Source organism: Lactuca virosa, chromosome 5 (genome assembly GCF_052849685.1).
Source record: "Lactuca virosa cultivar CGN04683 chromosome 5, Lactuca_virosa_CGN04683_v6, whole genome shotgun sequence".
In the NCBI taxonomy this organism is placed as follows: domain Eukaryota; kingdom Viridiplantae; phylum Streptophyta; class Magnoliopsida; order Asterales; family Asteraceae; genus Lactuca; species Lactuca virosa.
In genome coordinates this window covers 70,282,956-70,301,715 of record NC_136430.1, presented here as the reverse complement: position 1 = coordinate 70,301,715, position 18,760 = coordinate 70,282,956, and the positions used below count along the sequence as shown (strand labels likewise).

General features: G+C 35.3%; 2 protein-coding genes across 3 annotated transcripts; one reads left to right on the top strand and one right to left on the bottom strand.

Moving 5' to 3' along the window:
* Positions 1-1,521: 1,521 nt before the first annotated feature.
* On the top strand, positions 1,522-10,135 carry LOC145115156 (dentin sialophosphoprotein-like protein). Of its 2 annotated transcripts, XM_079051364.1 has the most exons (10): positions 1,522-1,745; positions 1,954-2,096; positions 4,064-4,438; positions 4,521-6,787; positions 6,872-6,987; positions 7,097-8,713; positions 8,797-8,845; positions 8,933-9,168; positions 9,253-9,360; positions 9,504-10,135. In XM_079051364.1, exons 3-10 carry the CDS (start codon positions 4,264-4,266, stop codon positions 9,736-9,738), a joined length of 4,803 nt encoding a protein of 1,600 aa, XP_078907490.1. In that variant the 5' UTR covers positions 1,522-1,745; positions 1,954-2,096; positions 4,064-4,263; the 3' UTR covers positions 9,739-10,135. The 2 variants fall into 2 exon arrangements, with proteins under 2 accessions (XP_078907490.1, XP_078907489.1); XM_079051363.1 differs by lacking the exon at positions 1,954-2,096.
* Positions 10,136-12,022: 1,887 nt separating this feature from the next.
* On the bottom strand, positions 12,023-18,760 carry LOC145111371 (uncharacterized). The gene is made up of 15 exons (XM_079047654.1): positions 18,319-18,760; positions 17,576-17,629; positions 17,379-17,509; positions 16,984-17,290; positions 16,661-16,732; positions 16,346-16,411; positions 16,127-16,135; positions 13,996-14,255; positions 13,778-13,862; positions 13,465-13,506; positions 13,231-13,399; positions 13,088-13,140; positions 12,797-12,985; positions 12,385-12,431; positions 12,023-12,262 (listed from the first exon to the last, which is right to left on the bottom strand). Exons 1-15 carry the CDS (start codon positions 18,487-18,489, stop codon positions 12,208-12,210), a joined length of 1,710 nt encoding a protein of 569 aa, XP_078903780.1. The 5' UTR covers positions 18,490-18,760; the 3' UTR covers positions 12,023-12,207.

The following is an 18,760-nucleotide window of genomic DNA, read 5'->3' as shown; positions in this document are numbered from 1 at the left end:
TTATGTATTTAAAAATATACATATCAATAAAAAAAAATTTGTTCAATCATAAACATGTTTATATAAGTATATACATATATTTTTAGAAGTGTAAATATGTATTTTGATATATGTTTTGTTTAAAGTATAAATATATATTTAGAAGTATAGATACATATTAATATATAAAAATGTAAAAATATGTATTTATACTTCTAAAAACTATATCTATAAAACACGTATTCATAATTCTAAAAATATTATTTATCTTTTTAAATGATATAACAATGCAAAAACACACACACACACACACAAACAAATATATATATATATATATATATATATATATATATATATATATAACATTAAAAAAAATACAATATTTAATTAAACATTTTTTCGTACATAAATATGATTTTTCTGCATGAATACGTATATTATGAAAAAAAATACTTAGGGTAAAAGGGTAAAAAAAATTATAAACTTAAGGGTAAAAACGCAAAAGAATGGTAAACTTAAGGGTTTTTTTGCGAATTTAATATAATGGTAACCTGGAAAACCTGTTATCACCGGTAAAAGGTTAAAACCGAACATTTTTTCGAAAATGTTAGGGTAAAAACGAACATAAAATTCAACTTTGGACAAAACCGACAAAACCTTGAAAACTTGAAGGTTTTTATGACATTAACCCATAAAAATAAATAGGGATTTTTTTAGAAAGACAAGTTGAAAAAAAAAAAACAAATAAAAGAACAAACTTTAACCAAAGGATGTGTATCCTAGTCTCAGGTTGGAAAGCTATTCATTTCATATGTAATTTCCATATGTGGTCTAGGGTTTAAATTAAGTATTAGACAAAATGTATAAAATTAGAAGTAAATTTAGTAGGTATGTTTGTCATTCTAAAAAAGAAAGAAACTTTAAAAACTAAATATTAGAAATTTTTTCAATTAAAATATTTTTTATATCTCTAGAAAATAAATAAATATTTTTATGTCTTCTGTCTTAAATAAACAAATTTCTCATATATATTTTGTTCAAGAGAAGATATAAATAATCAAAATAATATTAAAAAAAACAAACACAACCACCGTAACGTCTTTCCGTCAATTCTCAGGGATTAAAGTTAGTTCGGTTTAAAACAAATATGTCGATTAGAAATACCGTTCTAAAAATATAGTATTATTTTATGATTATTTCATAAAATTAATTTGAAAAACTAAAATAAAAAAGTCCAGATTCTACCTTATTTTGTTTTTTAAATGATGTATAGATACCCTCTTTCGAATTTCTTAGACTGGTAGGTGTGGGCAACGCCCACACCGACGTTATTGGGAAAAAGACAAAAAAACGACGTTATGAAATGTTATGGTGGTAACGGGGAGCAACGCACAGGCTAATAACGCCTAATAACGGGGAAGATGGGCGGTGTTCACGTGTTATAACACGCAATAACGCCTTTTGGGGCGTTGCCCATACTTACCGCTCTTATTGATAACAACCAGGAGAGGGAGAGGGAGAGGTGCAATCTTTCAGGCTCGATCCGAACCACACGGCTCGTACCCGAACCTCCGCTTAGGTCCAGGGCCTAGGCTCTCATTCTACAGTTCGTTGAAAATTTCACACGATCACTTTATCTCTCTCTGAATCCCTCATCTTCTCGACCTCCCCCGTTTTTCTCACCGATTCAAACCCTAGTTCCGAAGTTAAAGCTCTACGAAGCTCCGATTTCCAGCTCCACCGACGTCTCTGCTTCAATGTTCTAAGTAAGTTCGTACACATCTTTTTCATTTCCCTCAAAACCCTAATTTTTTTATCATCCAAAAAGCAAAAGCCTTTAATTTTACTTTTCGATGGTAACGCCTTTGGCCTGGTATTTTCTTCTTCTTTTCTAATTAAATAAACTGTTGATTTGAACGGAATTTCGGTGTGGAAAACGTTTAGCAAATTTGATCTTCTCACTATATTGTGCAGATTTTGCGTTTTAGTAAGGAATTTTGGGTTTTAAACGTGAATATCTTCAAGGGGTTTCCTTATTTATCCATGCAATGTATGTATATTCGTGTGTTTAGCCTGATTTTTAGCTGGTTAGTTGTGGTGACGACTGTGGCGGCTTGGTTAGTATTGTTTTTCGGAGTATATGCTTGCTTAACTTGCTTTTTGTTTTGATTAACTGTTGCTATTTGTGTTATGCCATCGAGTTTTGTGTGGGTGTGTCCTTTTGGTAGTACCTAACTTCATATAACCTCCCTGGTTCCAAATATGGAGCTATAAAATGACTTTTGATTGAAGCTTGTGAAGCGTTGTTTATTGAAAGCTTCAGCTCTTTATATACCCACTAATGCTCAGTTAGCTACACTATGCCAGTGTTTTTTTTATCTAAGATGACTTTGGTAACAAGGCGTATGTGACTGTGTGTTTTAGTTAAGAGCAATGATACCTAACCTTATAAAGTTGATATGAGCTCACTAAGGCTTACAAGAAAGACCCCTAACTGCAGTTCATTGCTTTATCAGATAGTTAGTTGCATGTCTGCACCTGTGTCTTCCCTAATCAAATGTTACCAATTCATTTAATTACTTTGAGTGCAGATTTTAAATGTATTTTTGAACCTGACACATCATACATTGGTTTCTATTTGGTATTAAGTAATTCAGTGAAGCAGGGTCTTCTGAATTTTGAATAGTCAAGGTTTAGGAATTTGAGCCTGTCATGAGTTATTTCTCACAGAACCAGTTCGGTCACCAAAAATATTTAGTTAGTATTTAGTTGCTGAAGAGGAACGTCTCTTTCAAGCTATCTGTTGGCTTTACTATAGGATTATGCATGTGAATGTTACTATTGTATGCATGTGCTGTTGCTGTTGTGATAAATATTGCTTGCAGATTTTTGATATCATGATCACATAATAAAATTGTCCAACATCTTACTTATATTATATATAGATAGTTACTTGAAGCACTGTATTTGGCTCCTTCAAAGATTTGACATAGGAGAATGAGCTATGTTATTTTTAAAAAGTCTTAACCAACTAGAAATTGGGGATGTATCTTAATGACACCGTGATGCAAATGCAGTAGAATCCTTTGATCTACATGTTAACTGTTGTTGTTCAAGCTGATAGATTCATCGTCACTGTGGCCCTTTTCTCTTTGAGTTAGTTGTTATAACTGATGAAACTCTACCAATAAAGCTGAAAATTGATTGACAACCATTACTTAGTCACCATTTGCTGGGGTTTAGATCCAAGCAGGAACCATAATTGTCAAAATCAGATATTTTGATTCATGAAACAAACAATCCAAACCCCATTGGCAATCATAATTTTGCTTAGTCTGCTGTTGCCTTGGCAAACATTCTTGTATCAACAAATCATATTAATAGATTTCTTTCCTTAATTGTGCTGTTTTTGTGTAGTTTTATTGATACAGAACTAAATAGTGCTTAGTAACCAGACAAATATGAAGATTTTTTTAATGATGACATTTGTTAAAGTTATAACGTATGACCATTGAGACATGACAAATAAAAGTGTATGCGGACAACAAGGACACCTAATAAAGAGCAGAGGAGCATATAGTAGGAAACATTCAAGGGGGTTTCATTGCCTTTTGTCTATGTAGACTTACTTAAAACTCTTTCTTTGTTTGGACTCATGGATTTGAATAAACAACTTACTAGTTAGTTACATCTAATTTGTTTTATAACATTATTCAACCTAGGCTCGGTTCTAAAAGAGAACGATCTGAAGTTGTTGGAACTTTTGGAGCAGCTTATTTGTTTATCACTACAAGTTTTCTATAGAAGCTAATGTAGGATGGTTGAAACAGTAAAGAAAACACTTAATGTGGGATAGGAGAGTCGAAATTCCTTTTATAGTGCAAGCACATCCATTTCTGGTTTAAAAGTTCTCTAAATTATATCTCCAGAAAACTATCTAAGGATGTTCTGATACATTTTTGTCCACATACAGTAAAGTTGAACTTCATCAACGATCATTTGGATTAATATCTGTTCTTGAGCATGCTGTCTTTCTATATCTTTAGCTAACTGGTTGTCCATAACTTGAATTTTTTGTATGCAGGATATGTCAAAAGCTTGGTTGACTTGATGGAAGTGTGATATGAGATTACTTGATATATGCTGAAAACTTTACACAATTGGGACCTCAAGGGACTGGATTTGTAACCAAAGGTGGTTGGGTTTTTATATTTTGTATACTTGTTGAAGGTAAATTTACAAGACATCTTGTTTTAGCCTCAAAACTTGGGGCCTGAATCATTAATGCCTGGCAACGGAGTTGGGGATAGGGTTCACAATTTCTTTGCACAAGACAACCTATCCCAGGGCCCACGTGGGGATGGGAATTGGCCTTTAAATGACAATCTGTGGGCTGGTAATCAGAAACAGTTTGGTGTCTCAGATTCGAGTCCAAGAAACTTCAATCCACAACAATCAGGTAAAACATAATTCACTCATAACTGCAAGTTTTTGATGTTTACTTGACTTTTTATCCTCACTTCCTTTTCGTGCATAAACAGAAACTGAGAGAGGACACGGAAGTCAACGTGTTGACCCTCATCTTTTCAACCTTACACAAACAAGGCCTGAGTTTGCTAAAAGTTTGTCCCTCCACGAACAGTCAAACTCAAATGGCTACATGTATGGACGCCAAAACTTTCAAACACCACCAAATGAAGCAAATTTTCTGGGAGTGGAAACAGAGTATGGTCGAAACAATGTAAACCAAAGGGGCTTTCCATTCTATGAGTCACAACGGGAACCTGTTCCCGAAGAACCTCCAAAGAATCCATTTAGGTCAGAAGCTTCAGAAGCTCATAGTGGTTTTGACCTTTTTGGAGGTCAAGGTCAACATCAAATGAACAATCAATATCCAGGCTTTATGCAACCATTACAACAACAACAACAACAACAACAACAGCAGCAGCAGCCTGGATTCGGTGACATACAGCAACTTCAACATCAACTCATGCTCAGAAAGATGCAAGAGCTTCAAAGACAAGAGCTACAAAGGCAAGAGGAGCTTCAAAGACAACAACAAAACTCGTTAAATCAAGCTTCTCTCTTTGCAAGACAAGCTTCCGGAAGTCACATTAATGGCACTCCAACTTCTGATTGGGCTGAGGTGGCAGTTGGTAATGCCAACACAAACTGGTTGCAGCGTGGTTCTCCGCAGGTGCAGGTGCAGGGTTCTTCCGGTGGACTTGCGTTTTCCCCTGAACAGGGTCAACCCCAGCGGTCAATGGGTTTTGTTCATCAACAAGTTGATCAGTCCTTGTATGGAGTACCTATGTCCAGCTCACGGGCGCCTCTAAACCAATTTCCACATCAGCAACCACAAAATCCATTTCCTGGTAACCACTATGTAATTCCAGAACAGCAAGTTGTCCCTGGTAAAAGTTTATTTGGAAACACATCTGGACAAGGGCACATTCAGCAAGTAAAAGCCTCACAGAATGTAGCACAGGATCTATTTGGGCCTGTAGTAGAGGATAAATCAGCAAGTGGTGAAGCTGCTTTAGATCCTGATGAGGAGAAGATCTTATTTGGTTCAGATGATACTAACATTTGGGAAGCTTTTGGTACTAGTAAAAACACAGGTGGAGGTGTCTCTAGTTTATTGGATGATAATAATGAGTTTGCAAGTGGTTTGCCTTCTTCTCTTCAGAGTGGTAGCTGGAGTGCTCTGATGCAATCTGCAGTAGCAGAAACGATTAGCAGTGGTGCAGGTGTACAGGAAGAATGGCCTGATTTGAATTTTCAGAATCCTGAAGTTCCATTGGTCAAACAGAATGATATGAACGTGCCTAATCCTGGATCTGTTCCTCTCTCTGATGGTGGCAATATGAACAATAAGCATCGTGGAAACAAGGGGTTTAAGAACAATCCATATGAGAACGATGAGAGATTAAATATAAATCATTCTAAACAGATGAATCAAAATACTTCAGGAGGAAGCAATTGGTTAAACCGTGGAGCTCAAGAAAGCCGGCTATATGAAAGTTCTCAGCAGCCAAATACCAAACAAAATCATTGGAATGCGAATGAGTCTGCTCCTCCACCTTCTGCTAACACTGGTTTCAATATCAATGAGGATAACAGTTCACTGCAGCAATCTCATCAGAGCAATGATTGGAAGAGAGTAATGCAGAATGGAATGGGTCAAGGACAAGGTGAGGGTATATCTGGTATTAATTCCCGTGTTCATCCCAATGTTAACAGGGAGACTGTAAACAGAGGAGGTCTTGCTCCAAATTTAGGCAGCTTGCAGGGTGGTAATCATGCTAACCAATTTTCTCCAAACAACAATCAACTTAATTACTGGAAACATGTTGATTCTAAATCTAGAGGAAGTGAGAACTCAGAGAGATCACAGGGTCGGGTGAACAAGGGCCCACAAGTGTCTGAATCATCGTTTAATAGCTCTGATAAGGAAGATTTAAAGATGCATGAGAGGGAGAACTCTAATGACAGTTACAGGTCAAGTTCATCTCACCTTCCTAATGCTCTTGGCCAAAGGGAGACTTTTTCATCAGATGCTGGTGACTCGAGATCATTAGGTGGGACAAAACAAAGTTTATCTAATCAGGGTAACCGAAAGCCTTCAGCTCAAAGAAAGTTTCAGTATCATCCAATGGGAAACTTAGATGAAGATGTTGGAATGCCCTATGGAAGAACACAAGCTGCCAATACAAAGGGCATCCCCCTTCAGCATTCTCAAGGAAATTTTGGACATGCCAAAATTGGTGGTCAAGGTCAACCCACTAAAGTTTTTGAAGTGGGAAAGGTGATTTTTTGTGTATTCATACTTAATATTTCTATCTCATGTGATATTTATTTAGTTAGATATGAACACTGTTTTTTCTTTCAGGAGCTTGAAGGAGTCCCGAAAGGGTTACATGATATGCGCTTCAAGGGCATGATTCCTGGTCATGTGCCTGATCTTTTTGCTCCTCATGACAGATCAGATAAGGCATCTCAACCTAGGTATACTATTTGAGTTGTGGGTCTCTTTTTTCTTGGTTTAATATAATAAAAAAGAAAGTACATGATCTTATGATGTCATTTTGATGACTTCTGTTATTAAATTTAACAGTCAAAATATGCTGGAGCTTCTTCACAAGGTGGATCAATCAAGAGATCGTGGAATTGCTAGGCAAATGAACTCATTAGAACGCAATTTGTCATCTGAGATCCCTGAACCAGAAAATTCTGATGGATCTTTTGGAGGCCACCAAAGAAGTCAGTCATCCAACTCTCAGGGGATTGGTTTACAACTCGGACCTCCATCCCAGAGGGCTATGCAGACCATTAAACCTAATTCTTTGAGTCAGGCCCAGGCTCAGGCTCAGGCTCAGGCTCAGGCTCAGGCTCAGGCCCAGGCCCAGGCTCAGGCTCAGGCTCAGGCCCAGGCCCAGGCTCAGGCTCAGGCTCAGGCTAATTCAAGAGGTAAGGGTCATGCGAATTTGTCCCCTTTTCCTCCTTTCCAAGAAGCATCACGTGCAGAATTCAAAAATGATAGAACAAGTATCTCGGGACAAAGTGCAAGTGAAAGCTCAGGGGGGCATAAGATGGGAACCAACTTCTCTGCAGCTCTGGGTACTGATTTTCCAAATTCAAGAAATCAGTTTCAAAACCAGACAAGGGGCACAAATCATTCTGGCAATGAAGGGCATCATCATACTCCTCAAATCAGGCAAGCAGATGAAGCCACCCGTGTCAGATCACTTAACTCGGGTCTTTATGAAGACTCTGCTTCACAGCCTTCAACAGGGGAGAAAGAGAAAGAGAAATTCCCTGCTGCTGCTCAGCCTCGTGGAAACTCTCAACAAGCTGCATTCCCAAAAATGTTGCCCAATGCATGGGCCAATATCCCAACTCAACAACTTTTTTCAGCAGCCCAAGCTCGCAAAGCCCAAACCCAAGGCCAAGGCCAATCAAATCTTTCAACGTTGCACCCGTTAAATATAGTGGAATCGACATCTTCAGGTCAGCAGAATGTAGAGGAACAAAAGCAGCCAACAAAAGAATCCCCATCTGAAAAGGAAACGACAGATGTCAATGAGTCATCATCATCTCTTAACCCTACTGCATCTCAGAGGGATATTGAAGCTTTTGGTCGTTCTCTTAAACCAAATACTCTTTATTCTTTACCAAACCAAATGAAGGCTATGGACAATGACCAAAATACCCTCATATCGAAGAGACCGAAAGACGACAGTGGTCAGCATGTAGCTCCATGGTCAGGGCAACCAACAGTCCCACCCCCACCTCAAGATTCAGAGCTTCCTGCAAAACAAGTAGCATCTGCATCTGATCAAAACGGGTCTCAAAGCATCCTTCCTGGTGTCAAAATTGAACACTCTCATGTAAATCCCCAAATGGCTCCATCCTGGTTTGATCAATATGGAACAGTGCTGAAAAGTGGCCAAATGATGTCACAAAGACCTGATGTTGTAAAGAGTATGGAGGCACATGATAAGGAACAAGCAAGTGCTGCAGCTGATCCCAGCCAGGCTGTTGTTATCTCAAAACCCTCGATTCCTCCTTCATCTTTTACACCCGAACAATTTGCCTCCCCTCCATTGCAAACAAACATCAGTGTTCAAAATTCGGTTGCTTTGAGATCAAAGAAGCGCAAGTACTCTACACCTGAACTTCATCCTTGGCTCAAGGAAGTGTCAGGGGCTTCTAAAAGTCATCAAGACATCTGGTACGTGTCAAAAGGGCATTCACATCTTTCCTCTTTCCTACAAGATTGTTTTGTTAACCTGTTTTTGATTTCTTTGATTGCAGTACTGCTTCAATGGAATGGTGTGGAGCAGCGAATCGGTTGATGGAAAAGGCGTGCTTTTTTTTTAATTTCTTTTGACTACTTGTATATATATTTTTTCTTTTGTAGTTTCTAATAATAAGTATATGGTGGTGACAGGTGGAAGATGATGGTGAAGTGATTGAAGACGTGCCAAGACAAAAGAGACGTATTATCTTATCAACACAGCTGATGCAGCAACTGTTTCCTCCTCCCCCAGCCACTATTCTGTCAACTGATGCTACTTTGAGTTATGAGAGTGTGGCTTTTTATGCGGCTCGAAAGGCTTTAGGAACTGCATGCAATTTAGTATCATCCGGAAGAAGTTGCACTGATTCTCATGGTGGATCAAATTCGTAAGAAAGATTCTTGAGGTTTAAATCATTTAAGCTTTTTGCATTCTTGTATTTATATATTGTATATTGTTTGGGCAAATGCAGCCTCTCTGATAAAAGCAAAGAATCTGAGAAAACCGAGGATCGTCGTCTTGAAGAAGTTGTGGAAGACTGCATGAGTAAATCAAAAAGTCTAGAAAATGATTTTTCAAGGTAACTTTGTTTCTCCAAGAATTTCACCTTTTTGGCATTCACAGTCACACCATAAATGGTAAAAGAAAATGAAAGTAGATTTGCCTATAATATGGTAATGGTTTTGGATTATTGATGATGTTTGTTTTTGTTGTGTGTGGTAGGCTGGATAAGAGAGCATCAATCTTGGATTTAAGAGTGGAATGTCAAGATTTAGAGAAATTCTCCATCATCAATCGTTTTGCGAAATTCCATGGAAGGGGACAAACGGATGCTGAAGGTTCATCATCATCTGCTGATGCAGCTGCAAATGCACCAAAACCTTTCCCTCAAAGATATGTTATTGCAGTCCCGTTGCCAAAGAATCTTCCGGAAAGGGTACAATGCCTCTCACTATGATGATTGATTGGTAATTGGTAAAAAACATCAAGTCGCCCTTTTGCTACCCTCATCAGTTTTCTTGCACGTAATGTGCATTACCAAAAAGGCAGGAGAAAGTGAGTAAAATAGGTTGTTACTTATGAAAACGAATGGCAGTTTGGTGTTTTGGGCTTTAGGTTACTTACATATTCTTGAGAGAGAGAGAGATACAATTTGGGGTGGGGGTGAGGGTGAGGGGTAGATGTGGATGTGGGAGTGAACAGTTGAAGAAGAAGAAGAGCCAATTAGTTAGCAAAATTCCATTTATGAGTAGTAGATAAAATGTTCTAAATCTCAGAGTTTTAATGAATGAATGAATGGATCAAGATCAGATATGTATTTTATGGGAATTTGTTATCTGTTTCTGTTTCTGTTGCGTTCCCTACATATTTTCACTCTTATTATCTTATTCCAAGCGCACCAAAAAAAAAAAAAACTATGTTTTCGCCTCATTTGCCGGACTTATTTCGGTGACGGAATTTTCACTGTCAATCAGAAACAAAGGATCAAATTCCAGTAAGCAAAATGCATCACTTCACAATGGTATAAGGTGTTTTTTCGGCCATTAAAGATTATTCAGGGGTTCAACATGGCATTTTTTTTAATATATTTCAATTGTTTATTGACCCCGCATTTTTATTATTTTGAATCAACTCTGGTTTATATTGGTTCCAACTAGTGATGAGCCATCCGGTTTGAATATTTGGACCTTGTACGTTATGCTGGCTTATAGTTGCTTATATTTTTTAATCCCAATCCAAACCCATCGTTTTTATCAAGGTTTATGTTTAACGCTACGGTGTTTATTTTAGTTTTTTTTTAGGTTATGGTATTTGATAAACTCAAATATTAGTTATAAGCTAACTTTTTAGCAGGCTATTTAGACTAGAGTTTATGAAGTTTTTTAAAATTCTCCTAAACATATTATTTCTTAATTGTTTAGATAGTTTTGTAACTTGTTTATTATCATAAATTTACATCTTAGATTTATGTTGCTTCAAAAGAAAAATACTGAATTACTAATGCATGGTCATAAGTAAACTCATAAGGAGGGGTGGCCTAACGTTTTGCTTGGTGTACTCCTCATCCTAAAGATCAAATCAACACGTTTAATGAATGTTTTAGTACTTCCATGTTTTTGGAATACTATTGAATTATCTAGTTAGCTGATCAATCATTCTCTAATAATATTGAATTATTATTCTAAATGCTATCTTATATATATATATATATATATATATATATATATATATATATATATATATATATATAATTTATCAAACATTTATTTTTATCGACAAACAATTAACTTTTCAACTATTCCGTCAAACATAAATTTAATATAAAATAATTATAAGAAACAATTTTCCTAACCAAATGGTTAACACCTCCGCAACATTACAAGTAATTTATGTTCCAAGACCGTGCAACTTTCATTTGTTGCTGAGGTGTACATTTCTATCATGTAGGTGTCATATAGCATATAGCTAGTAAACAGGTACACAAATGCTAAATTGTTATACTGTTTTATGGTATTAAAAAAATGGGTTTCATACTGCCCGCTGCGGCGTGCTCCTTGATATTGCAAGGTGCAAGGTTCGGGGGAGAGGTGAAATGCATATAACAAAAAAGTTTTTGACACAAATTATACAACCATTTTTCAATTTGCTGCTAAAATTAACCAAATTATGCATGCATAAATTGATTAGCGATAGACTCTATTGCATAAATTGGATGCATCAAGATAGTGTTGCATAAACCGGCAAGAATTCCATTTTGTTGCATAAACAGAAAAAAAAAAAAAAAAAAAAGAGTTTAACATGGTTCTATAGATATGAATTTAACTCTTAAGAAAATGTAAAATTAGATCTTGTTTTAATCTCAATAAATGTACCAAAAAGAAGGAAAAAAAAAACCCTAACTTCTTAGTATTTTCATAAAAATACAAAACTATCAACCTTTGTACTCAATCGTGTTTAAGATAAAACCAATCTAATTGTCAATTTTCAAATGTCTGTTGCTTAAAGAATGAAATTTGACTATATAAACGTACTTTCAATATTTAAGTATTATAAGTTATAACATCCAATTTTCATTTCTTTCAGTTACAACACTGTAACTTAATAAAATCCACAAAATTATAACATTTTTTCTTCTTATTATAAATATTAAAGTTTAAAAAATCTACAGAATTATAAGTGAAATTTATATTTAGAATATCATTGTGGTAATTGAATAGACTTGTCAAAATACGACACAATAATAAAAACAAATGAATATAGTATACTATAATAAACAAATCAATGAAAGTATATAACTATTTCTTGCATTAACCCTAACAAAAAAAAAAAAAAAGAGCAATTTGCACCAAAATCTAGCAAAAAGGAGGTTGATTACAAACATAAAAGATAGCAAAGTTTCTTTAACCTAAACAAAGGCATCAGTATCTCACACATAGTTAAAATGCATTTCTTCTCCCACTTCAGAAAATATATCATCAACCCTGTATGTATGCAAACATCTTCAGATAGTGATAAACTACAGGTAATGCTATAATCAAATTAATTTATACTATATTGAAATTAAAAAAAAAATGTTTTAAAAGTGTTACCAATCCAGCAGTACCTGAGCTTATCTATACTGACATCAGTCAGCCAGGCTGTTAAATACACCTGTAAAATAATACAAATAAAGTTAAAAAAGATTCATATCTTCAAATGGTGTATCTGTATTTCAGTTTGAATTATAATACTTGAGCTAATGGGTTAAGCACTTAATCTGGACATAATGACTTAATGCATTAAGATACTAACGCTTTACTTATTTACCCTTTCACATTAAAATTGATTAAATTTGTGCAAAAAAGTTAGAATGCAAAGATAAAATGGTCATTTGGTCTCTCACTCAGATGGTTTATTCCGCACAAACCAAAAAAGATACACAACACTTTAACAGTATGCATTCAGCCACTTTACCCATATAGAACTTAATGAATGGGGAAAAAAGAAACAACCCCTTTGATTTGAGTCATATATACCTGTAAGATATCAGAATCTGGTTGGAAATTGGGTTGTACAAAAGTTGATTCTGGAGCTTCTCTATGATCCAAGTTGCACCTACTTAAATTACCAAATTCTCCTTCGTATATTTCATCCAACCAACACAGTCTTTTATTAATCGGATCTTCTTTGCTTCTAAGTGAAAGAAACTCTATCACAAGTAATCGCTGCACTTTCATGCTCAAACCATGGAAAAAATCATATAAACTGTGCATTATAACAAATGTTTGTAGAAAAAGAGAAAAATATGTTGCATTTTCAAAATGTACCTTCAAATATAGTTCCAACTTAAACATCTCAACTATCTCCCAAGCTAATTTCTCTAGCATCATTATAAATAAATAAAATATTAGTGCTAATTTCTCTACCTTTTTTTTTTATGTGTATTCTACTATAGACAATAGTGACATACCAAAAGTAGATATAGGGTAAAATGTAAAGACTGGTATCCCTCCACCATCACCATTGTCATTTGTGTCTTCAGAAGTGCTAGAGAATTGTATAAAGGGGCTATTGGTTGCCCCTTTAAGGAAACATCTCATGGATGCACTTGTGTTGACCATGTTGACTACTGTAGTCACCTGTAGATCATAAATATAAAATGGGTATAATGGTGTTTAATTCTTCACTATTGAAATGCACTTACCATGTCCTTGTATGATGATATGAGTTTATCTTGATGAAGAACCTACAAGAAATGAGTAAAGATTAGAATATGATCCAATTTATAGAATACATAAAATATATGATGATTTAAGATACTGAAATTAACAGTATGCTATTAATACTAGTATATAGTATTTGTCGACAAAATTGAAACTGAAACTCGGCTCTTTGAATTTACTATAATCAGCTTCAATCTCGAATTTGTCAACCCTCATATGTCGTATTAGGTTACGATTACAAGCTCAGATGCTACAACACAACTGGAATCAATATGAAAAGATACAACTGATCACCTGTTGCTTTAATAATTTCAAGCAAGCTTTTTTCTGAATGTCAGCCATGTCACTCAAAACACCCAATTCCATATCCTTCATGTACCTGTAGCAGAAAACAACCGCAAAGAAATGAAGTTCACCCTAGAATTTAGAACATTCTTATTCACAGTGAAATTGCTAAGAAGTGTTTGATCGTGTGATAATCAGAATTGCTAAGAAGGTGTTTGAGAAAATGCCTCTGAGAAAGATAAGCATTGACGAGTGAAGTGGCATGTGATCTCGCAGCTGAAGATGAAGACACCCACTCTTGTCTAAGAGAATTCAATCTGGACCATTGGTTTTTCATATTTCTCTGTGCTGCTGGTCTCCATAACCGACTTACAACTGAAGACGGTGAAGATTTGGCTCCTGAATTCTGAGGGCTTTGGTGGGTTGATTCAGATAAAGAAAGTAAAGAAAGTCTCGATTCCATTTGAGTTATGGTTTTCGAATTCGTTCACTGGATTTCTGAAACCAAAATCCAACAGTAAGAGACGATAAATAACAAAGAAGACCACTGGCTGCGGCAGTGTTACAGGGCCAGGTGTTCGCACGTTCAATTTATAAGTAATAAAAAGTTAATTTTCTTTTTTAGGTAATATGTGATTATGAAATTCTAGCATAGTTGATTTTAAAAATACAGAATACAATTTATCCAAAAGGATAATGACTTAAAAGGGTAATATATTATTGGATTTGTATATATTTGGTCATTGAGTTTTTTTTTTGTTCACATTTACCCCCTTCAACTTGTTAAACTGTACACATTCAGTCCTTATGACCGGTTACTCCAGGTTAGCCGAGAAAAATGACTTAATAGGGTAATATATTTCTCATTTTGTACACATTTAGTCCTTAATATTTTTGTACACATTTAGTCCTTAATATTTTTTTGTTTCAAAATAAGTCATTTTTGTTTTTGTACTCATTCAGTAATTATGAATGATTTTTTTAGGCTTTTCTCACGACATCTTACGTGAGACAATTATTAATGAAGTGTGTGGGGCTGTTGACGTTTATGTGTAACGTCTCATTTTCATAACAAAAAAAATCATTTTTAAATAAGGCAAAACTCTCGAATTATAAATCTATTATTAAGAAAAAAACATTTATTCCAAAATACGTTTAGCGAAAATCAAAGTAATATATGAAACGCGAAATCCTCAATACTGTTGATGAGTGTGTACAATCCTGCCTTCGCCTTCCCACGATCAACGATAGAACCTGAAAACATAAACAACTAGGTCAACACAAAGTTTAGTGAGTTTCCCCCCAAAATACCCGATACAACAAACATATTATCATGCATAACGGGCCCACACTCATCAGATTGGAATACTTTGGCTCAATCAGTCATTGGACTCGAATACCAACATGCAACAGATCCAATCAGTCATCGAACTGGAATACCCATGGTTTGTTGGTCTGCCGCCTTAAAAAATCATTCATAATTACTAAATGAGTACAAATACAAAAATGTCTTATTTTGCAAAACAAAAAAATTAAGGACTAAATGTGTACAAAAATATTAAGGACTAAATGTGTACAAAGTGAGAAATATATTACCCTATTAAGTCATTTTTACCGGCTAACTTCAAGTAGCCGGTCATAAGGACTAAATGTGTACAGTTTAACAAGTTGAAGGGGTAAATGTGGACGGAAAAAAAACTCAGTGACCAAATATGTACAAATCGAAAAATATATTACCCTTTTAAGTCATTATCCCTATCCAAAAATAAGAAAATTTTGAAATCATACAAGTTTTTCTTTTATTATTATTATTTTTTATTTACAGATACCGAGCTCTTCAATATTTTTTTTCCGTTTATACTTTATACCATTACGATTGGATATAGTGGGTTAACCCTTTAAGTCATTTTTTTGTGTTCCAATCTGGTCCGTTTTTCAAAACCATGGTGAAAATGGCCTTTTTAACATGGAATGTTAAAATTGAAATTTTGCTAATAACACATATACTTATTTTCAAATTAAATAAATAAGACCGTTATTTTATTTATTTTTCATAGAAAAATATTAATTTACGCAAATGTATCATAGGTTCAACACTAACGTATAGTATTTGTTAATAAGCAGGATGAAGAAACAATGGCTTGGCTAAAACAGCATCCTCATTAAAAATGGTAGGTTGGTTGGTTATTTTATCTTACATGAAATGAAGTGAACAAAACCAATCTGTTACATAAAATTTTGACACCACAACTAAAATTAAAAATAAAAACACAGAAAATTTAAACAGTCTAATTAATTAAGCTCGCTCAATTTATCACATCCGTTTCTGTAGCTCTTCAATCTTCATGGCTCGATAACAATTAGAGGCTGCAAACCATTCCACCAATGCAATGCCATTTTTAGTCATAATTATACAACTTAAACACACAAAAATCAAGTATGGGAATTTATCAATTCAATTTTATCTACTGATTAAACCATTATATTTTTTTGACTGTTTAAAAAAACAAAATTTCCCCTGTGTGTGTGTGTGTGTGAGAGAGAGAGAGAGAGAGAGAGAGAGAGAGAGAGAGAGACCGTATCCAGGCTAACTGGTTTTCCATCCTCAGCAACAATGTCAACTACTGTTCCATCTTGATCAGCCTAATAACAAAATAATAGAAATTATTATTATAACTTCTAACATGCTTTAATTGGGCTGATACACATCTCATACAAGATTTTGTTATCAGTAAGCTCATCTTTTATGTAAATAAAATATATTATTTTCATTGTTATTCCAGTTGACAACTGATTTTACAAAAAATAGCCAAAAGCCCAAAGATCTATCAGTTCAGTTAACATGAATAACCCAAAATGTTAAAGAAAGTGCAGTGCAACAACATTAGTTACCTCAATCTCATTCATCAATTTCATTGCCTCAATAATGCAGATAACCTGACCTTTTTTAACCTTATCTCCAACCTGTAAAACATAACATACGTTACCAAAATACCAACCTCAAATGTCAGCAAATACACCATATTTTTTACTCTTTGTACCAAATATAGCCAATGTACTCTATTTTTTTTACATCAATAATAACAATATGCTTTTAAATCTTTCCCAAAAATAGCAATGTGCTTTTTTTTTTTTTTTTTTTTACCAATAATAGCATGTAGATACCCTAAACCCTAAGCCCTAAATTTCTCAAGCATGTGACTATGAAAAGTTACCTTGACAAAGGCAGGGGCTCCTGGTGCAGGAGAACGATAGAAGGTTCCAGCCATGGGGGATTTCAATGGAGGATGGGAGGACTTTGGCTTTGCAGGGGCAGCTGATGGTGGTGCTGATGCTGATGCTGATGCAGAAGGAGCGGGAGGTGGAGGTGGTAGTGATTGATACATAGCCTGTGGTTGTGGAGATTGCATCATAACCATAGGAGATGCTGGAGGTGGTGCCAAAGCTTCCTTCTTTCTTATAACAACCTCACACCCCTGTTGCTTTAGCTCCAGCTCCACAATGTCTCTTGAATCCACAAGCCTGAAATACATGCATTAAATATTATACAAAACTTGTGTGTACTGTGTAGGAAGGCATAAATATATATATGTAAAGTGGTTTCACATACTGAACAAGCTCTGCCACTTGATTCATGAATGCAGTAATCGTTGCATCATCAGGGATTGTGGTTTCTGATGGGGCTGTCTTTGTTGCTTTCTCTGAAGATGGTGATGAATTTGTTTTCTGAAGAGCAATGACCTTAAGAAAAAAGGGTTTTAGATATGGATAAAGACGACATAGAAATGTATGCACTAATTAACTAACCTTATTAAGCTGAGCAGATACTCTCATACCATCTTTCTGGTTCTTCTTTGATGTCTACAGGTAAAGATAAGCAAATAAATCTTTCTGGATAAAGCCAAGACTTTGCAATTCAGAAAGGAAAGCGATCCATGTAGACAATTTTCTGATCATGAAAAGTCTAGAGATTATTATCGTGTTATATATGATCAATGTAATCCCCATCATTTGATTAGTTGGTTTGTGTCAGTTTTTTGTTGTTGATTCCTTACAGGAATAAGCATATAGTTTATCTTATCCTTTGCCCTGATTCTTCCATCTTTAAATTGAACCAATAGTAACAGGAGGCAAACCAGGAAAATTCTTCAACAGATGACTTTAGAGTAGTTTTGGTCTCGGTATAAATAAATAAATAACCAATTAAGAAGAAATCATCTTACATTTACAAATTTGAATTGCAATAAAAACTTCTCGTGCTATAAGACTACTTTTTATCTCGGAAAACTCAAAAGATGCCGATAACAACAAAGAAAGTCGAACTCCTAGCTAACACATTAGCTAATCAATTGAAACATACAATGTCTACGGAATACGCAAGCAGAGATAGAATACCGAATACGTATCTAAAAATATGCAAAAGAAGTTCTGAAATGAACCAAATGCAATCACTTGAGCAATTAGGTAAGTCCAACATCAAGCATGTACTAATATCCTAGATTCAAGTAAATTCAACTGAACCCATCCTAAGAAAAGCAAAAATCAAACACCTGAAATCCTAGTGAAGATGATCCAGCAACCAATGCACGGCCGGATTTCAAATCCGACTGGAAAAGAGCTACCGAGTTGTTGCGGTGCTTGGGACTAGGACTCTGCTTGTGATTTGGCTGAACCGCGAACAAAGCCGATGTCTTGGGCGAAGGAACAGCGAAGGACGCCATTGATGAAGGAGGACGGTAACTCCAAGTATAGGAGGTATAGAGATTCAGATCGAATCAAAGGGAGACAATGGCGGAGGAAATTTGTAGGGATTTTGTAAGGGTTTGAGGGCGGCGAAACCAGAGAATGGAAGGAGCGTCGAGTTAAATCAATGGCGATATGAACGAGGGGAGAGCGGCGTTAGATTTGTGAGTGAGCTGAACTGGACAGGTGGTGGTTAAACGAACTTCACCCACGGGAAGACTTTCACAAGTCACAATTCACAATGCTCAA